This window comes from Callionymus lyra, chromosome 8 (assembly GCF_982586985.1).
Source record: "Callionymus lyra chromosome 8, fCalLyr1.hap1.1, whole genome shotgun sequence".
NCBI lineage: Eukaryota > Metazoa > Chordata > Actinopteri > Syngnathiformes > Callionymidae > Callionymus > Callionymus lyra.
The window spans coordinates 28,192,924-28,211,068 of record NC_141825.1 but is presented as its reverse complement, the minus strand read 5'-3'; the positions used below and the strand labels follow the sequence as shown (position 1 = coordinate 28,211,068).

Sequence of the window (18,145 nt, the reverse complement as noted above, 5' to 3'; positions counted from 1 at the left end):
ATATCTCGCGAATATTACGATTCTCATATTCTTTCTTTATTCCTTTTTCCAAACTTGCAAAACGTGCTGCCAGCAGGTGGCGATAGTGTTCCTACAGCTGGTTGAAATCATCCTTAAATAGTAGTAGAAGAAGAAGCTGTCGCGTCATTTAGTTAGTTTGTAGCAGCAGAGTTTGATTTGAGACATACTATCTGTGGAGGATTAGTTACTAGTTAGTACGTACACTATCCTGATGATACTAACTTCTAGTATACTAAGAGAAGTATGTGATTTGAGACATACTATCTGTGGAGGATTAGTTACTAGTTAGTACGTACACTATCCTGATGCATACTAACTTCTAGTATAATAAGAGAAGTATGTGATTTGAGACATACTATCTGCGGAGGATTAGTTACTAGTTAGTACGTACACTATCCTGAAGATACTAACTTCTAGTATACTAAGAGAAGTATGTTTGAGACATAATATCTGTGGAGGATTAGTTACTAGTTAGTACGTACACTATCCTGATGATACTAACTTCTAGTATAATAAGAGAAGTATGTGATTTGAGACATAATATCTGTGGAGGATTAGTTACTAGTTAGTACGTACACTATCCTTATGCATACTAACTTCTAGTATACTAAGAGAAGTATGTTTGAGACATACTATCTGTGGAGGATTAGTTACTAGTTAGTACGTACACTATCCTGATGATACTAACTTCTAGTATACTAAGAGAAGTATGTTTGAGACATACTATCTGTGGAGGATTAGTTACTAGTTAGTACGTACACTATCCTGATGATACTAACTTCTAGTATACTAAGAGAAGTATGTTTGAGACATACTATCTGTGGAGGATTAGTTACTAGTTAGTACGTACACTATCCTGATGATACTAATTTCTAGTATACTAAGAGAAGTATGTTTGAGACATACTATCTGTGGAGGATTAGTTACTAGTTAGTAGGTACACTATCCTGATGATACTAACTTCTAGTATACTAAGAGAAGTATGTTTGAGACATACTATCTGTGGAGGATTAGTTACTAGTTAGTACGTACACTATCCTGATGATACTAACTTCTAGTATACTAAGAGAAGTATGTTTGAGACATACTATCTGTGAAGGATTAGTTACTAGTTAGTACGTACACTATCCTGATGATACTAACTTCTAGTATACTAAGAGAAGTATGTTTGAGACATACTATCTGTGGAGGATTAGTTACTAGTTAGTACGTACACTATCCTGATGATACTAATTTCTAGTATACTAAGAGAAGTATGTTTGAGACATACTATCTGTGGAGGATTAGTTACTAGTTAGTACGTACACTATCCTGATGATACTAACTTCTAGTATACTAAGAGAAGTATGTGATTTGAGACATACTATCTGTGGAGGATTAGTTACTAGTTAGTACGTACACTATCCTGATGATACTAACTTCTAGTATACTAAGAGAAGTATGTGATTTGAGACATACTATCTGTGGAGGATTAGTTACTAGTTAGTACGTACACTATCCTGATGATACTAACTTCTAGTATACTAAGAGAAGTATGTGATTTGAGACACAGCATTAGTAAAAGGGCAGATTGGTTTGGTATTCTTTAGATTTTTATAATCTTCTAAAATAAAATCACAAAAGCTAGAGAAGCCACGGCAGTAGTTTCCTCTCTTTGTGTTGTTGTGATGTGACTGACGACCTATTCTTAGCGTGACTCTTCGTCTTCTGTGTTTGGGAACAAGTTTCAAACTTGACCAGAATAAGCAGAAGAGCTCAGTTGATAAGACGTATAGACGATAATCCTCAGATAAATGGCATTTTCTTTACTGACATCACGGTTTGAAACGACGCCGTCAGACTGTGCGTCATCGGAGGGACTTCGTTGTGTGTTTCTCAGCAAATTCACTGAGCCCGATGATGACGGCCCTGTTTTAGAAAGTCCAGATTGATGATGCGAGCTGAAACACTGCTGGGCTGGGAAACCAAAAATAATACAGTTTGTCTTCTGATTGGCTCTAAACACAGGCTTGTCAAATTAACCCATGACACAATGTTCCCACAAAGTTTTCTGAGGCAACTGTTTATTGAAGGACGTGACGGGTCAGTTGTTACCGATCCTTCTTTTGTTTACATGTTACAGGAATGTACGTTAATGGACTCAAACAATAAGAAAAAATGGACGCCTCAAATGTAGTTTCCTTGTTTCAAACACGCTGACCTGGCTCGTCAAAATTTACCCGCTAAACAAGTCAGAAATGTACAAATCGTTCACTCCTAGTAAAAAAAACGTATCAACACTATAAGATCTGTGAACGAGCGCTAGGCCATCTCGATGCTCTGGTCACGTAGAGCCACCTGAGTCGGTTCGTCCTTTCGCTTCCCCTTCTTCTCAGACTTTTTCCTGCGTGCAGAAAGAAGACGAATACATCAGTACGTCGAGGGAACTGTCTTTAAAAATATATATATATTGAAGATGAAAAAGTCTCTTACTTTGACTTCACAGTCAAGACGGCCACTGTTGCGATAAGAGCCACGATGATGATCGCGATCAATACTCCAGCAATGATCGCTGTGGGAAGAATAAGCAAAGATGTGTTAAATGTTCAGCGTTCAACCGTCAACTTCTCAATAGGTTTGTTGTCATCCATCGATGTGGACTGAGGAGAATGAGGTTGAGAACTTTCTTCTTCTCGTACAAACCTTCCTTGTCAAATATGTTTGGCACAAGATAGAGTTTTAGGATCAGATGCTGATGAAATAGTTCCCTCATCTCTACGCAAAATCCCTTCTTGGATTCTTTAAAGAGTCATTTTCTAAGATCGAAACATCTCCACCTTCAACTTACCTTTGAATGTTCTTCTCGTGAACGGCAGCAGAAGTTCAGACGAATGAACTCATGTCACTTGGTTTAAGATATTCATCTGGATGTGACGTCTGGACTAATGCACTTTTATTTTACAACATTATTTATTCCCAGTAGAATTTTGAGCAACTCTTGCCAAAGCTTGGACTTTATTGTCATTTTTTTTCTTGAGCAGTTGTTGTCCCTCAAAAATCAATGGAAAGGAAAACAATTAAGTCATTTATCTTTTTATCAAAATTAAATGATAAACAAAACAATATATAGAGTTTTAAACCATTTTAGGGTGCGTTTATACTGTAACTATTATACTTTATTATAACTTTAATTACTTTTTTTAGTGTTTTGCTTAGTTTTCGCCTAATTAATGCTAGTTTTATGGGGTTTTTATGGCCCGCACTTCTGTCCTGGTATCTAATGTATGTCCTCAGAATGTAATTTTCCTACTGGTCTCAGATCAGGTTGAGCGGAAATCCTTGAACTCTGGCTCAGCTCTATTCAGCTGAGCTTCCATTGATAATCTCGGTCACAATACAAGGCAGTCGCGTCTGAAGAGATGTTGAACTAATGAAGTCGTGTCGACTCAAATGTTTCCGCTTTTTCTATTTCTGTTGATTTCATTTCCATCTTTAACTTATTTCCAGGTCCATCGTCGTCAACGTGTTTAATTACCGATGGGCGTGTCAGGCTCGTCTTCCTCGGGATCGTCGCCGTCATCTTGAAACCAAAAGCACTCGTTTAAAATCAAAACGTACTGCAACGAAAAACACGTCCACGAGATGTAAAAGAACTCACCGTGAATTCCGGCGCAGGTGTTGTTGCAACTGAGCTGGTCCTGAAACCTGTTTCCGTTCCCGATGCATCCGGTCCAGAAGAACTTCTTGCACTTCTTGTGGACGGGGTCGTAGTAGTACCTCAAGAAGTTGTTCTGACAGCTCCCGGACGCCTTGGGAAGGTGACACACGGCGGTTCCTGCCAGTGAAACACACTTGAAGTTAAGTTCGGCAGAAATCATTAGGATTCAGGATTATTATTAAATCAAAGCTAAGTCAACAAACGAGAAAATTAAGAGATTAAAAAAAGTACCTTCCACAGGATAGACCTTGTCCGTGTTAACCGAACAGTTCCTCATGCACTCTCGTTCGTTCACGAAGCGATTGGGGTTCCCTCCCTCCCCGCTGTAGAAGAACGGAGTGCATCGATCCATCTCGATGTCATAGTACAAGAAGAATATCAAGTTGCTACCGGTGCCCTCAGCCTTGTCCAGTTTACAGAACTCTGTGGGGGAAATAAAATGGAAGAGTTTTATTGAAAGTTCAAAGGTGACGGCGGTTCTCATTAGCAGAGTCATGGTGTGATACGACATTATCAATGGTCGCGGCTAATGTTTAACCGACGGGTCGACTCCCTCTTTTTACGAGGCCAATAAAGTCTCCAACGTCTCCTTCGCTCGGAGCTACTTTACTTCAAATGATGTCAATTCTGAGCAGATTATTCTGCCTTTTCTTTGGAGAAAATCATATTCCTCAAATCCCTTGGCAATCATACGCCAAGAAGGTGGTGGTTAACACGCAGACAGAAGCCACGTCTACAATTACACATGAAGGATTCACTTCCTCGGCCTTGTTGACAAAACAGCATTTTTAAAAATCTTTTTCTGTTTTAAAGCGACCAGAAGAGATTCTCGCCCACTTTTTACAGCAGAGATTCTGTGGAAATTAAAGCTAAACCTTAGAGTTGATGAAGAACGATTAACTCAGACCTTGAGTTTCAACTTATGATCAAAGTTTCTGAGATTAAAAAAAAAAGTATTTGGATTTACCTGGAACGATGGAAATGGAGTGAACTGAGGCCAAAGCCAGAGCCAGGAGTAGCAGGTACTTCATGTTGCTGCTCGCTTCAGCGCCGTCTCGCCCCGAGTGAGTCCGGGTCGTAAACTACAGTAGGTGTGCGGCGATCCTCCACCTTTGGACTCGCACTTCCCCGTATCGAACAATTGGAAGCAAAGTTAACGGACATCGTGGTTTTTACGACCAGCGAGAGGCAGAAACTTCATGTCGTCGAAACCAGATATGACACACACACACTTCAACCCACGAAGACAAATGAAAGACACACACTTTCATTGACGACTATGACTAGATGACTTGCACGAAGACACAACAAAACCACAATAAGTCTGCACGAGCAAACCTGCAGAAAATAAAAACATCTTCAAAAAGAAACAAATACTGTTCCTTCCTGTTTGTGAGTCTAGATTCTACAACGCGACTCTGCACCTCACAAACAGACAAACACACACACACTTGTATATTCACCAAAACAGAAACACACAAATCTAGTCAAATTCAGCCCTAGACACACAAGCACAATGAAACAAAGACCTTAAAAACACACAAACACAAACCTTCATACACTACAACTAAACCAAAACACAGATCAGCATTTGTTTGTATTTAAACACTTATGTATACACTTAAATACATAACTACACACTTACACACCTACACAAAACATGTCTATATCAAACAATATATATATATATTGTATATATATATATATATATATATATATATATATATATATATATATATATATATATATATATAATCTTCAAGCTAACAAGACACAAACAAAAACCTTCATACAGTACAACTAAACCAAAACACAGATCAGCATTTGTTTGTATTTAAACACTTATGAATACATAACTACACACTTGCACACTTACACAAAACATGTCTATATCAAACAATATATATATATATATATATATATATGATCTTCAAGCTAACAAGACACAAACAAAAACCCACTGTGAAGCTCCCTCACTCTTAAGTTCCAGCTCGACAACATTAGACACTAACAGATTTGAGATTGAAAATACTGTTTCTGGCTCCCCCTAGTGTCAGAGGAGTGTAATAGCAAAGCCACGACTTTCCATTTTGCCACTTCCTATTTTTCACACATGCACTTCTAAAAAGAAAACAAGATAAACTCTTGTTTTTTTCGTTTTATCTTCCTGGTGAGTTGAAAACTTGTCTTCGACCCACTGAGGTCAAATAGTTTGGTCACATGACACTCATGACCAGACAGAGTTACCTGGTAAACAAATGGTTAAAGAGTTCCAGAGTCATAGCTATTCAAAATCAAACCATCACTACATTAAAAGTCAAAATGTTCAGTGATTAAGAATATTTCAATGTATTTTGTATTTGATCTCAGGAGCTACAACTTCTACCTAATATTCTTTGATCTGTAAAAATACAAGATATAATGAAGCTGAACTGTTTCTTGAAAATAAAACACTTATTTATGAACGTTGAAGGTGAAACGCTGAGATCAAGGATCTACAAGTAGTTTCTTTGATGTACTGAGAAAAAAAAACATGGCTGTCAAAACAATAGCATCGATGACTATTTACAGAGAATTCTAAAGACACACCAAAGTACACACTGAACCTGAAACATTCTCACAACCATCAGTGAGTTTAGGTTCGGTTCGGTTCGGTTCAGTTCGGTTCGGTTCGGTTCGGTTCGGTTCGGTTAGGGTTAGGTTAGGTAAGGTAAGGTAAGGTAAAACTTTATTGATCCCTCAGGAGGTCTCCTTCGGGAAATTGTTTTTTTCCAATAGTCAATACATACAGCAATTTTTTATAAAAATAAATAAATAAATCAAAATAAAATAAGAACAAGAACAAAGAGAAATAAAGAGAAAGAACAAGATGACACAATCTAAGTCTAAAGATAAAGATAAAGAACATAGATCAAAGAAAAACAACAAAGACAAAGGATACAAAGACTAACATAGAACAGAACATCCAGATACTTTCACTTCTGCCCCCGAACTCAGAATTGTACAATTTAATAGCTCTAGGAATGAATGAGTCCTTGAGTCTATTAGTGTTGCACCTGGTAGGAGCATTCGTGCTTCATCTGCTTCTCTGCTCACTGATGACAGTGTTCAGAGGATGATGTCATCATGATGGACAGTAGTTTGTTCAATGATCTCAGCAACTGTCACCAGTGAGTCCAGCTTCATTCCAACCACAGAGCCAGCCCTCCTGATCAACCTGTTGACCTGTTGACCTGTTGACCTGTTGACCTCCTCTTGGACACATTTCCACCCCAACACACCACAGCATAGAACACTGGCCACCACAGACTGGTAGAACATGCAGAGGAGCTTCTTGCAGATGTTAAATGATCGAAGCCTCCTCAGAAAGTACTTCTACTCTGAACCTTCTTATATACATGGTCTGTGTTGCAGGACCAGTTTACTGTCCATCCACACACCGAGGTACTTATAGTTGTCCACTATCTCCACCTCGTCGCCTCTGATGGACACTGGACGTGGTTTTGTCCTGGACCTCCTGAAGTCCAAGACCAGCTCCTTGGTCTTTGAGGTGTTCAGCTGCAAGTGGTTCCTCTCACTCCAGTCCACAAAGTCACGTATCAGACTCTGTACTCGTCTTCACTGTTGTCCCTGATGCATCCAACAATGATTCATCCAACAATGATGCATCCAACAATGATTCATCCAACAATGATGCATCCAACAATGATTCATCCAACAATGATGCATCCAACAATGATGCATCCAACAATGATGCATCCAACAATGATTCATCCAACAATGATTCATCCAACAATGATGCATCCAACAATGATTCATCCAACAATGATTCATCCAACAATGATGCATCCAACAATGATTCATCCAACAATGATTCATCCAACAATGATGCATCCAACAATGATTCATCCAACAATGATGCATCCAACAATGATTCATCCAACAATGATGCATCCAACAATGATGCATCCAACAATGATTCATCCAACAATGATGCATCCAACAATGATTCATCCAACAATGATGCATCCAACAATGATTCATCCAACAATGATTCATCCAACAATGATGCACCCAACAATGATGCATCCAACAATGATTCATCCAACAATGATGCATCCAACAATGATGCATCCAACAATGATTCATCCAACAATGATGCATCCAACAATGATTCATCCAACAATGATTCATCCAACAATGATGCATCCAACAATGATTCATCCAACAATGATGCATCCAACAATGATTCATCCAACAATGATGCATCCAACAATGATTCATCCAACAATGATTCATCCAACAATGATGCATCCAACAATGATTCATCCAACAATGATTCATCCAACAATGATGCATCCAACAATGATGCATCCAACAATGATTCATCCAACAATGATGCATCCAACAATGATTCATCCAACAATGATGCATCCAACAATGATTCATCCAACAATGATGCATCCAACAATGATGCATCCAACAATGATTCATCCAACAATGATTCATCCAACAATGATTCATCCAACAATGATTCATCCAACAATGATGCATCCAACAATGATTCATCCAACAATGATGCATCCAACAATGATTCATCCAACAATGATTCATCCAACAATGATGCATCCAACAATGATTCATCCAACAATGATTCATCCAACAATGATGCATCCAACAATGATTCATCCAACAATGATTCATCCAACAATGATGCATCCAACAATGATGCATCCAACAATGATGCATCCAACAATGATGCATCCAACAATGATTCATCCAACAATGATGCATCCAACAATGATGCATCCAACAATGAAGCATCCAACAATGATGCATCCAACAATGATTCATCCAACAATGATGCATCCAACAATGATGCATCCAACAATGATGCATCCAACAATGATGCATCCAACAATGATTCATCCAACAATGATGCATCCAACAATGATTCATCCAACAATGATGCATCCAACAATGATGCATCCAACAATGATGCATCCAACAATGATTCATCCAACAATGATGCATCCAACAATGTCAGTGTCGTCAGCATACTTCTGGACCAGACTCGGCTCTGAGTTGTAGCTTAGTTAGTATTATTCATAAAAATAAAAATAAGAACAAGAAAAAAGAGAAATAAAGAGAAAGATCAAGATGATACAATCTAAGTCTAAAGATAAAGAACATTAATCAAAGAAAAATGACAAAGAAAAGAATACAAAGATTAACATAGAATAGAATCATCTTTTCACTTCTGCCCCCGAACTCAGAATTAAAACAATCTACTAACACGAGGAATGAATGAGTCCCTGAGTCTATTAGTGTTGCATAGGGAAGGATAATTTGTGAGCATTTCCTTAATGTTTAATTAAGTTTCCTTAATGAGTAAAACAAATTGCTTTAAAACAAACTACAAAAGAATACATCAGCCTTTTTCATATTTATGTATATATTCCATATATTTCCTGTTCGTCTCATGGCCTCACGTCACCTCACTTTTGTTCGCTGTCATCACTCACTTCTTAACTCATGCCAGTCTCTCCTGAGCTCTGGATATAAAAAGAAAGTTTTGCAAATCTGAGCTGTGAGCAGCTGTACTGTGATGTCATCTCACAGAAGATCTGAAGATCCTTCTTTTCTGCATCATCACCTGTTTAAACACTTTTTATTTCTCTCCCGGAGCTTCAGGCTCCAGAGCTGCTGCTGATCCTGGACCAGCAGCATGTCAATGATCCAGAGTTTTCTCCAGAACCTCCATGGACTCTTCTCTCCTCTTTTCTCTCACTGTATCCTCCCTCACTCTTCTCTCCTCTTTTCTCTCACTGTATCCTCCCTCACTCTTCTCTCCTCTTTTCTCTCACTGTATCCTCCCTCACTCTTCTCTCCTCTTTTCTCTCACTGTATCCTCCCTCACTCTTCTCTCCTCTTTTCTCTCACTGTATCCTCCCTCACTCTTCTCTCCTCTTTTCTCTCACTGTATCCTCCCTCACTCTTCTCTCCTCTTTTCTCTCACTGTATCCTCCCTCACTCTTCTCCCTTCTTTTCTCTCACTGTATCCTCCCTCACTCTTCTCTCCTCTTTTCTCTCACTGTATCCTCCCTCACTCTTCTCTCCTCTTTTCTCTCACTGTATCCTCCCTCACTCTTCTCTCCTCTTTTCTCTCACTGTATCCTCCCTCACTCTTCTCTCCTCTTTTCTCTCACTGTATCCTCCCTCACTCTTCTCTCCTCTTTTCTCTCACTGTATCCTCCCTCACTCTTCTCTCCTCTTTTCTCTCACTGTATCCTCCCTCACTCTTCTCTCCTCTTTTCTCTCACTGTATCCTCCCTCACTATTCTCTCCTCTTTTCTCTCACTGTATCCTCCCTCACTCTTCTCTCCTCTTTTCTCTCACTGTATCCTCCCTCACTCTTCTCTCCTCTTTTCTCTCACTGTATCCTCCCTCACTCTTCTCTCCTCTTTTCTCTCACTGTATCCTCCCTCACTCTTCTCTCCTCTTTTCTCTCACTGTATCCTCCCTCACTCTTCTCTCCTCTTTTCTCTCACTGTATCCTCCCTCACTCTTCTCTCCTCTTTTCTCTCACTGTATCCTCCCTCACTCTTCTTTTCTCTCACTGTATCCTCCTTCACTCTTCTTTTCTCTCACTGTATCCTCCCTCACTCTTCTCTCCTCTTTTCTCTCACTGTATCCTCCCTCACTCTTCTCTCCTCTTTTCTCTCACTGTATCCTCCCTCACTCTTCTCTCCTCTTTTCTCTCACTGTATCCTCCCTCACTCTTCTCTCCTCTTTTCTCTCACTGTATCCTCCCTCACTCTTCTCTCCTCTTTTCTCTCACTGTATCCTCCCTCACTCTTCTTTTCTCTCACTGTATCCTCCCTCACTCTTCTTTTCTCTCACTGTATCCTCCCTCACTCTTCTCTCCTCTTTTCTCTCACTGTATCCTCCCTCACTCTTCTCTCCTCTTTTCTCTCACTGTATCCTCCCTCACTCTTCTCTCTTCTTTTCTCTCACTGTATCCTCCCTCACTCTTCTCTCCTCTTCTCTCTCACTGTATCCTCACTCACTCTTCTTTTCTCTCACTCTATCCTCCCTCACTCTTCTCTCCTCTTTTCTCTCACTGTATCCTCCCTCACTCTTCTCTCCTCTTTTCTCTCACTGTATCCTCCCTCACTCTTCTCTCTTCTTTTCTCTCACTGTATCCTCCCTCACTCTTCTCTCCTCTTCTCTCTCACTGTATCCTCACTCACTCTTCTTTTCTCTCACTCTATCCTCCCTCACTCTTCTCTCCTCTTTTCTCTCACTGTATCCTCCCTCACTCTTCTTTTCTCTCACTGTATCCTCCCTCACTCTTCTCTCCTCTTTTCTCTCACTGTATCTTCCCTCACTCTTCTCTCCTCTTTTCTCTCACTGTATCCTCCCTCACTCTTCTCTCCTCTTTTCTCTCACTGTATCCTCCCTCACTCTTCTCTCCTCTTTTCTCTCACTGTATCTTCCCTCACTCTTCTCTCCTCTTTTCTCTCACTGTATCCTCCCTCACTCTTCTCTCCTCTTTTCTCTCACTGTATCCTCCCTCACTCTTCTTTTCTCTCACTGTATCCTCCCTCACTCTTCTTTTCTCTCACTGTATCCTCCCTCACTCTTCTCTCCTCTTTTCTCTCACTGTATCCTCCCTCACTCTTCTCTCCTCTTTTCTCTCACTGTATCCTCCCTCACTCTTCTCTCCTCTTTTCTCTCACTGTATCCTCCCTCACTCTTCTTTTCTCTCACTGTATCCTCCCTCACTCTTCTTTTCTCTCACTGTATCCTCCCTCACTCTTCTTTTCTCTCACTGTATCCTCCCTCACTCTTCTCTCCTCTTTTCTCTCACTGTATCCTCCCTCACTCTTCTCTCCTCTTCTCTCTCACTGTATCCTCACTCACTCTTCTTTTCTCTCACTCTATCCTCCCTCACTCTTCTCTCCTCTTTTCTCTCACTGTATCCTCCCTCACTCTTCTTTTCTCTCACTGTTTCCTCCCTCACTCTTCTCTCCTCTTTTCTCTCACTGTATCTTCCCTCACTCTTCTCTCTTCTTTTCTCTCACTGTATCCTCCCTCACTCTTCTCTCCTCTTTTCTCTCACTGTATCCTCCCTCACTCTTCTCTCCTCTTTTCTCTCACTGTATCCTCCCTCACTCTTCTCTCCTCTTTTCTCTCACTGTATCCTCCCTCACTCTTCTTTTCTCTCACTGTATCCTCCCTCACTCTTCTCTCCTCTTTTCTCTCACTGTATCCTCCCTCACTCTTCTCTCCTCTTTTCTCTCACTGTATCCTCCCTCACTCTTCTCTCCTCTTTTCTCTCACTGTATCCTCCCTCACTCTTCTTTTCTCTCACTGTATCCTCCCTCACTCTTCTCTCCTCTTTTCTCTCACTGTATCCTCCCTCACTCTTCTTTTCTCTCACTGTATCCTCCCTCACTCTTCTCTCCTCTTTTCTCTCACTGTATCCTCCCTCACTCTTCTCTCCTCTTTTCTCTCAATGTACCAAACTGGGCAACCTTTTAAAAATGACAGCAAGGAGCAGCATCACCTCTGTGAGGCTCATCAACAAGGTGGTGCAGGAAATCTGCGAAGCACTACCAAGACATCTGCAAGATGCTGCAAGGGATACATCTTTCTTGGAGCAATGGACGGGAGAGGTTGATTACAGCTTCCCCTCCTTATACATCGGCCAGGCAGTGGGAGAATGGCAGGAGCGAGGAGGTCAGCTGTTGACCTTCAAAACCCCTCACCGGGACAATTTTAAAAACACTCAGAAGAAGTCGCTCTACCAGGTCTGTGTGAAGACCCTGAACTTGAACCTGAGAGAGTCGAGGTGGACTGAATCTTTTGCTAAAAACACCTCCCCGAAAGGCAGCTGGCGGTCCCTGTACAAACTACCCATTGAAAAACGTGTAGCAGACCTCCAGTGGAGGGTGGTTCACGGTGCAATAGCTACAAACAGGTACAGAGCACACCTGGACCCTGGGGTGGGAGAGGGGTGTCTTTTCTGTACAAAGTCCGAGACTCTGGCACACATTTTTATAGAATGTCCTCGGCTCATAGCACTGTTTGTACTTTTGGGGAGGTGGTTTCTAGGGTTCACTGAGGTGTTTTCGCTTGATTTGTTCATGTACCGTCCCAAATACACTGCACAGAAGAAGGGCACTCATACTCTTGTTCATTTTTTGTCTGGCTCTGCCAAGTTGGCCATTTTGCTGACGAGGAGGAACAGGGCGAGGTGTGTCGGTAGTGAGGACCCAGTACTGGTCCTGAAGGGTCTGTTAAGAAGTAGACTTAATGCAGACTCTTGACAGCAGGAGTCAACAATGAGTCTGCTTCTGCTCAAGGTTTCTTTTAAAGGAAAGTTTTTTACTTGTCAACACCACACTGTGCTTTACTCATTATTGAGTTGATCTGTTTTTCATTCTCCACTATAGTCTTACTTCAACTGTAAAGTGTCTTCACTTTGTTATGATAAGACACTTGAAATAATGTATGTATGAAGTATGAATCTATGTATGTATGAAGTATGAATCTATGCATCTATGAATGTATGAAGTATGAATCTATGAATGCATGAAGTATGAATCTATGTATGTATGAAGTATGAATCTATGAATGCATGAAGTATGAATCTATGAATGTATGAAGTATGAATCTATGTATGTATGAAGTATGAATCTATGTATGTATGAAGTATGAATCTATGAATGCATGAAGTATGAATCTATGAATGCATGAAGTATGAATCTATGTATGTATGAAGTATGAATCTATGTATGTATGAAGTATGAATCTATGAATGCATGAAGTATGAATCTATGAATGCATGAAGTATGAATCTATGTATGTATGAAGTATGAATCTATGTATGTATGAAGTATGAATCTATGTATGTATGAAGTATGAATCTATGTATGCATGAAGTATGAATCTATGTATGCATGAAGTATGAATCTATGTATGTATGAAGTATGAATCTATGTATGTATGAAGTATGAATCTATGTATGTATGAAGTATGAATATATGAATGTATGAAGTATGAATCTATGTATGTATGAAGTATGAATCTATGTACAGTATGTATGAAGTATGAATCTATGTATGTATGAAGTATGAATCTATGTATGTATGAAGTATGAATCTATGTACAGTATGTATGAAGTATGAATCTATGAATGTATGAAGTATGAATCTATGTATGTATGAAGTATGAATCTATGTACAGTATGTATGAAGTATGAATCTATGAATGTATGAAGTATGAATCTATGTATGTATGAAGTATAAATCTATGTATGTATGAAGTATGAATCTATGTACAGTATGTATGAAGTATGAATCTATGAATGTATGAAGTATGAATCTATGTATGTATGAAGTATGAATCTATGTACAGTATGTATGAAGTATGAATCTATGAATGTATGAAGTATGAATCTATGTATGTATGAAGTATGAATCTATGAATGTATGAAGTATGAATCTATGTATGTATGAAGTATGAATCTATGTATATATGAAGTATGAATCTATGAATGTATGAAGTATGAATCTATGTATGTATGAAGTATGAATCTATGTATATATGAAGTATGAATCTATGAATGTATGAAGTATGAATGTATGTATGAAGTATGAATCTATGAATGTATGAAGTATGAATCTATGTATGTATGAAGTATGAATCTATGAATGTATGAAGTATGAATCTATGTATGCATGAAGTATGAATCTATGTATGTATGAAGTATGAATCTATGAATGTATGAAGTATGAAGTATGAATCTATGTATGTATGAAGTATGAATCTATGAATGTATGAAGTATGAATCTATGTATGTATGAAGTATGAATGTATGTATGTATGAAGTATGAATCTATGAATGTATGAAGTATGAATCTATGTATGTATGTAGTATGTATGTATGTATGAAGTATGAATCTATGAATGTATGAAGTATGAATCTATGTATGTATGAAGTATGAATCTATGTACAGTATGTATGAAGTATGAATCTATGAATGTATGAAGTATGAATCTATGTATATATGAAGTATGAATCTATGAATGTATGAAGTATGAATCTATGTATATATGAAGTATGAATCTATGTATATATGAAGTATGAATCTATGAATGTATGAAGTATGAATGTATGTATGAAGTATGAATCTATGTATGTATGAAGTGTGAATCTATGTATGTATGAAGTATGAATCTATGAATGTATGAAGTATGAATCTATGTATGTATGAAGTATGAATCTATGTATGTATGTATGAAGTATGAATCTATGTATGCATGAAGTATGAATCTATGTATGTATGAAGTATGAATCTATGAATGTATGAAGTATAAATCTATGTATGTATGAAGTATGAATCTATGAATGTATGAAGTATGAATCTATGTATGTATGTATGAAGTATGAATCTATGTATGCATGAAGTATGAATCTATGCATGTATGAAGTATGAATCTATGAATGTATGAAATATAAATCTATGTATGTATGAAGTATGAATCTATGAATGTATGAAGTATGAATCTATGTATGTATGAAGTATGAATCTATGTATGAAGTATGAATCTATGTATGTATGAAGTATGAATCTATGTATGTATGAAGTATGAAGTTATTTATGTATGAAGTATGAATCTATGTATGCATGAAGTATGAATCTATGTATGTATGTATGAAGTATGAATCTATGTATGTATGAAGTATGAATGTATGTATGTATGAAGTATGCATCTATGTATGAAGTATGAATCTATGTATGTATGAAGTATGAATCCATGTATGTATGAAGTATGAAGTTATTTATGTATGAAGTATGAATCTATGTATGCATGAAGTATGAATCTATGTTTGTATGTATGAAGTATGAATCTATGTATGTATGAAGTATGAATCTATGTATGCATGAAGTATGAATCTATGTATGTATGAAGTATGAATCTATGTATGTATGAAGTATGAAGTTATTTATGTATGAAGTATGAATCTATGTATGCATGAAGTATTAATCTATGTATGTATGTATGAAGTATGAATCTATGTATGTATGAAGTATGAATCTATGTATGGATGAAGTATGAATCTATGTATGTATGTATGAAGTATGAATCTATGTATGTATGAAGTATGAATCTATGTATGCATGAAGTATGAATCTATGTATGTATGAAGTATAAATCCATGTATGCATGAAGTATGAATCTATGTATGTATGTATGAAGTATGAATCTATGTATGTATGAAGTATGAATCTATGTATGCATGAAGTATGAATCTATGTATGTATGAAGTATGAATCTATGTATGTATGAAGTATGAATGTATGTATGTATGAAGTATGAATGTATGAATGTATGTATGTATGAAGTATGAATCTATGTATGTATGTATGAAGTATGAATCTATGTATGTATGAAGTATGAATCTATGTATGTATGAAGTATGAATCTATGTATGCATGAAGTATGAATCTATGTATGTATGAAGTATGAATCTATGTATGTATGAAGTATGAATCTATGTATGCATGAAGTATGAATCTATGTATGTATGTATGAAGTATGAATCTATGTATGTATGAAGTATGAATCTATGTATGCATGAAGTATGAATCTATGTATGTATGAAGTATGAATCTATGTATGTATGAAGTATGAATGTATGTATGTATGAAGTATGAATGTATGTATGTATGAAGTATGAATCTATGTATGTATGTATGAAGTATGAATCTATGTATGTATGAAGTATGAATCTATGTATGCATGAAGTATGAATCTATGTATGCATGAAGTATGAATCTATGTATGTATGAAGTATGAATCTATGTATGCATGAAGTATGAATCTATGTTTGTATGAAGTATGAATCTATGTATGCATGAAGTATGAATCTATGTATGTATGTATGAAGTATGAATCTATGTATGTATGTATGAAGTATGAATCTATGTATGTATGAAGTATGAATCTATGTATGCATGAAGTATGAATCTATGTATGTATGAAGTATGAATCTATGTATGTATGAAGTATGATGTTATTTATGTATGAAGTATGAATCTATGTATGCATGAAGTATGAATCTATGAATGTATGAAGTATGAATCTATGTATGTATGTATGAAGTATGAATCTATGTATGTATGAAGTATGAATCTATGTATGTATGAAGTATGAATCTATAAATGTATGAAGTATGAATCTATGTATGTATGAAGTATGAATCTATGTATGTATGAAGTATGAATCTATGTATGTATGTATGAAGTATGAATCTATGTATGTATGAAGTATGATGTTATTTATGTATGAAGTATGAATCTATGTATGTATGAAGTATGAATCTACAGTATGTATGTATGAAGTATGAATCTATGTATGTATGACGTATGCATCTAAGTATGAAGTATGAATCTATGTATGTATGAAGTATGAAGTTATTTATGTATGAAGTATGAATCTATGTATGTATGAAGTATGATGTTATTTATGTATGAAGTATGAATCTATGTATGTATGAAGTATGAATCTATGTATGTATGAAGTATGAATCTATGTATGTATGAAGTATGCATCTATGTATGAAGTATGAATCTATGTATGTATGAAGTATGAATCTATGTATGTATGAAGTATGAAGTTATTTATGTATGAAGTATGAATCTATGTAAGCATGAAGTATGAATCTATGTATGTATGTATGAAGTATGAATCTATGTATGTATGAAGTATGAACCTATGTATGTATGAAGTATGAATCTATGTATGTATGAAGTATGAATCTATGTATGCATGAAGTATGAATCTATGTATGTATGTATGAAGTATGAATCTATGTATGTATGAAGTATGAATCTATGTATGTATGAAGTATGAATGTATGTATGTATGAAGTATGAATCTATGTATGTATGTATGAAGTATGAATCTATGTATGTATGAAGTATGAATCTATGTATGTATGTATGAAGTATGAATCTATGTATGTATGAAGTATGAATCTATGTATGTATGTATGAAGTATGAATCTATGTATGTATGAAGTATGAATCTATGTATGTATGAAGTATGAATGTATGTATGTATTAAGTATGAATCTATGTATGTATGTATGAAGTATGAATCTATGTATGTATGAAGTATGAATCTATGTATGTATGTATGAAGTATGAATCTATGTATGTATGAAGTATGGATCTATGTATGTATGTATGAAGTATGAATCTATGTATGTATGAAGTATGAATCTATGTATGTATGAAGTATGAATCTATGTATGTATGAAGTATGAATCTATGTATGCATGAAGTATGAATCTATGTATGTATGAAGTATGAATCTATGTATGTATGAAGTATGAATCTATGTATGTAT

The 18,145-nt window shown here is 36.8% G+C and overlaps 1 protein-coding gene across 1 annotated transcript; it reads right to left on the bottom strand.

Moving 5' to 3' along the window:
* Positions 1-2,088: 2,088 nt before the first annotated feature.
* Positions 2,089-4,955, bottom strand: LOC148074500 (inter-alpha-trypsin inhibitor). Its single transcript, XM_087797581.1, has 6 exons — positions 4,686-4,955; positions 3,950-4,141; positions 3,659-3,835; positions 3,536-3,580; positions 2,494-2,572; positions 2,089-2,404 (listed from the first exon to the last, which is right to left on the bottom strand). Exons 1-6 carry the CDS (start codon positions 4,747-4,749, stop codon positions 2,323-2,325), a joined length of 639 nt encoding a protein of 212 aa, XP_087653707.1. The 5' UTR covers positions 4,750-4,955; the 3' UTR covers positions 2,089-2,322.
* Positions 4,956-18,145: the final 13,190 nt, after the last annotated feature.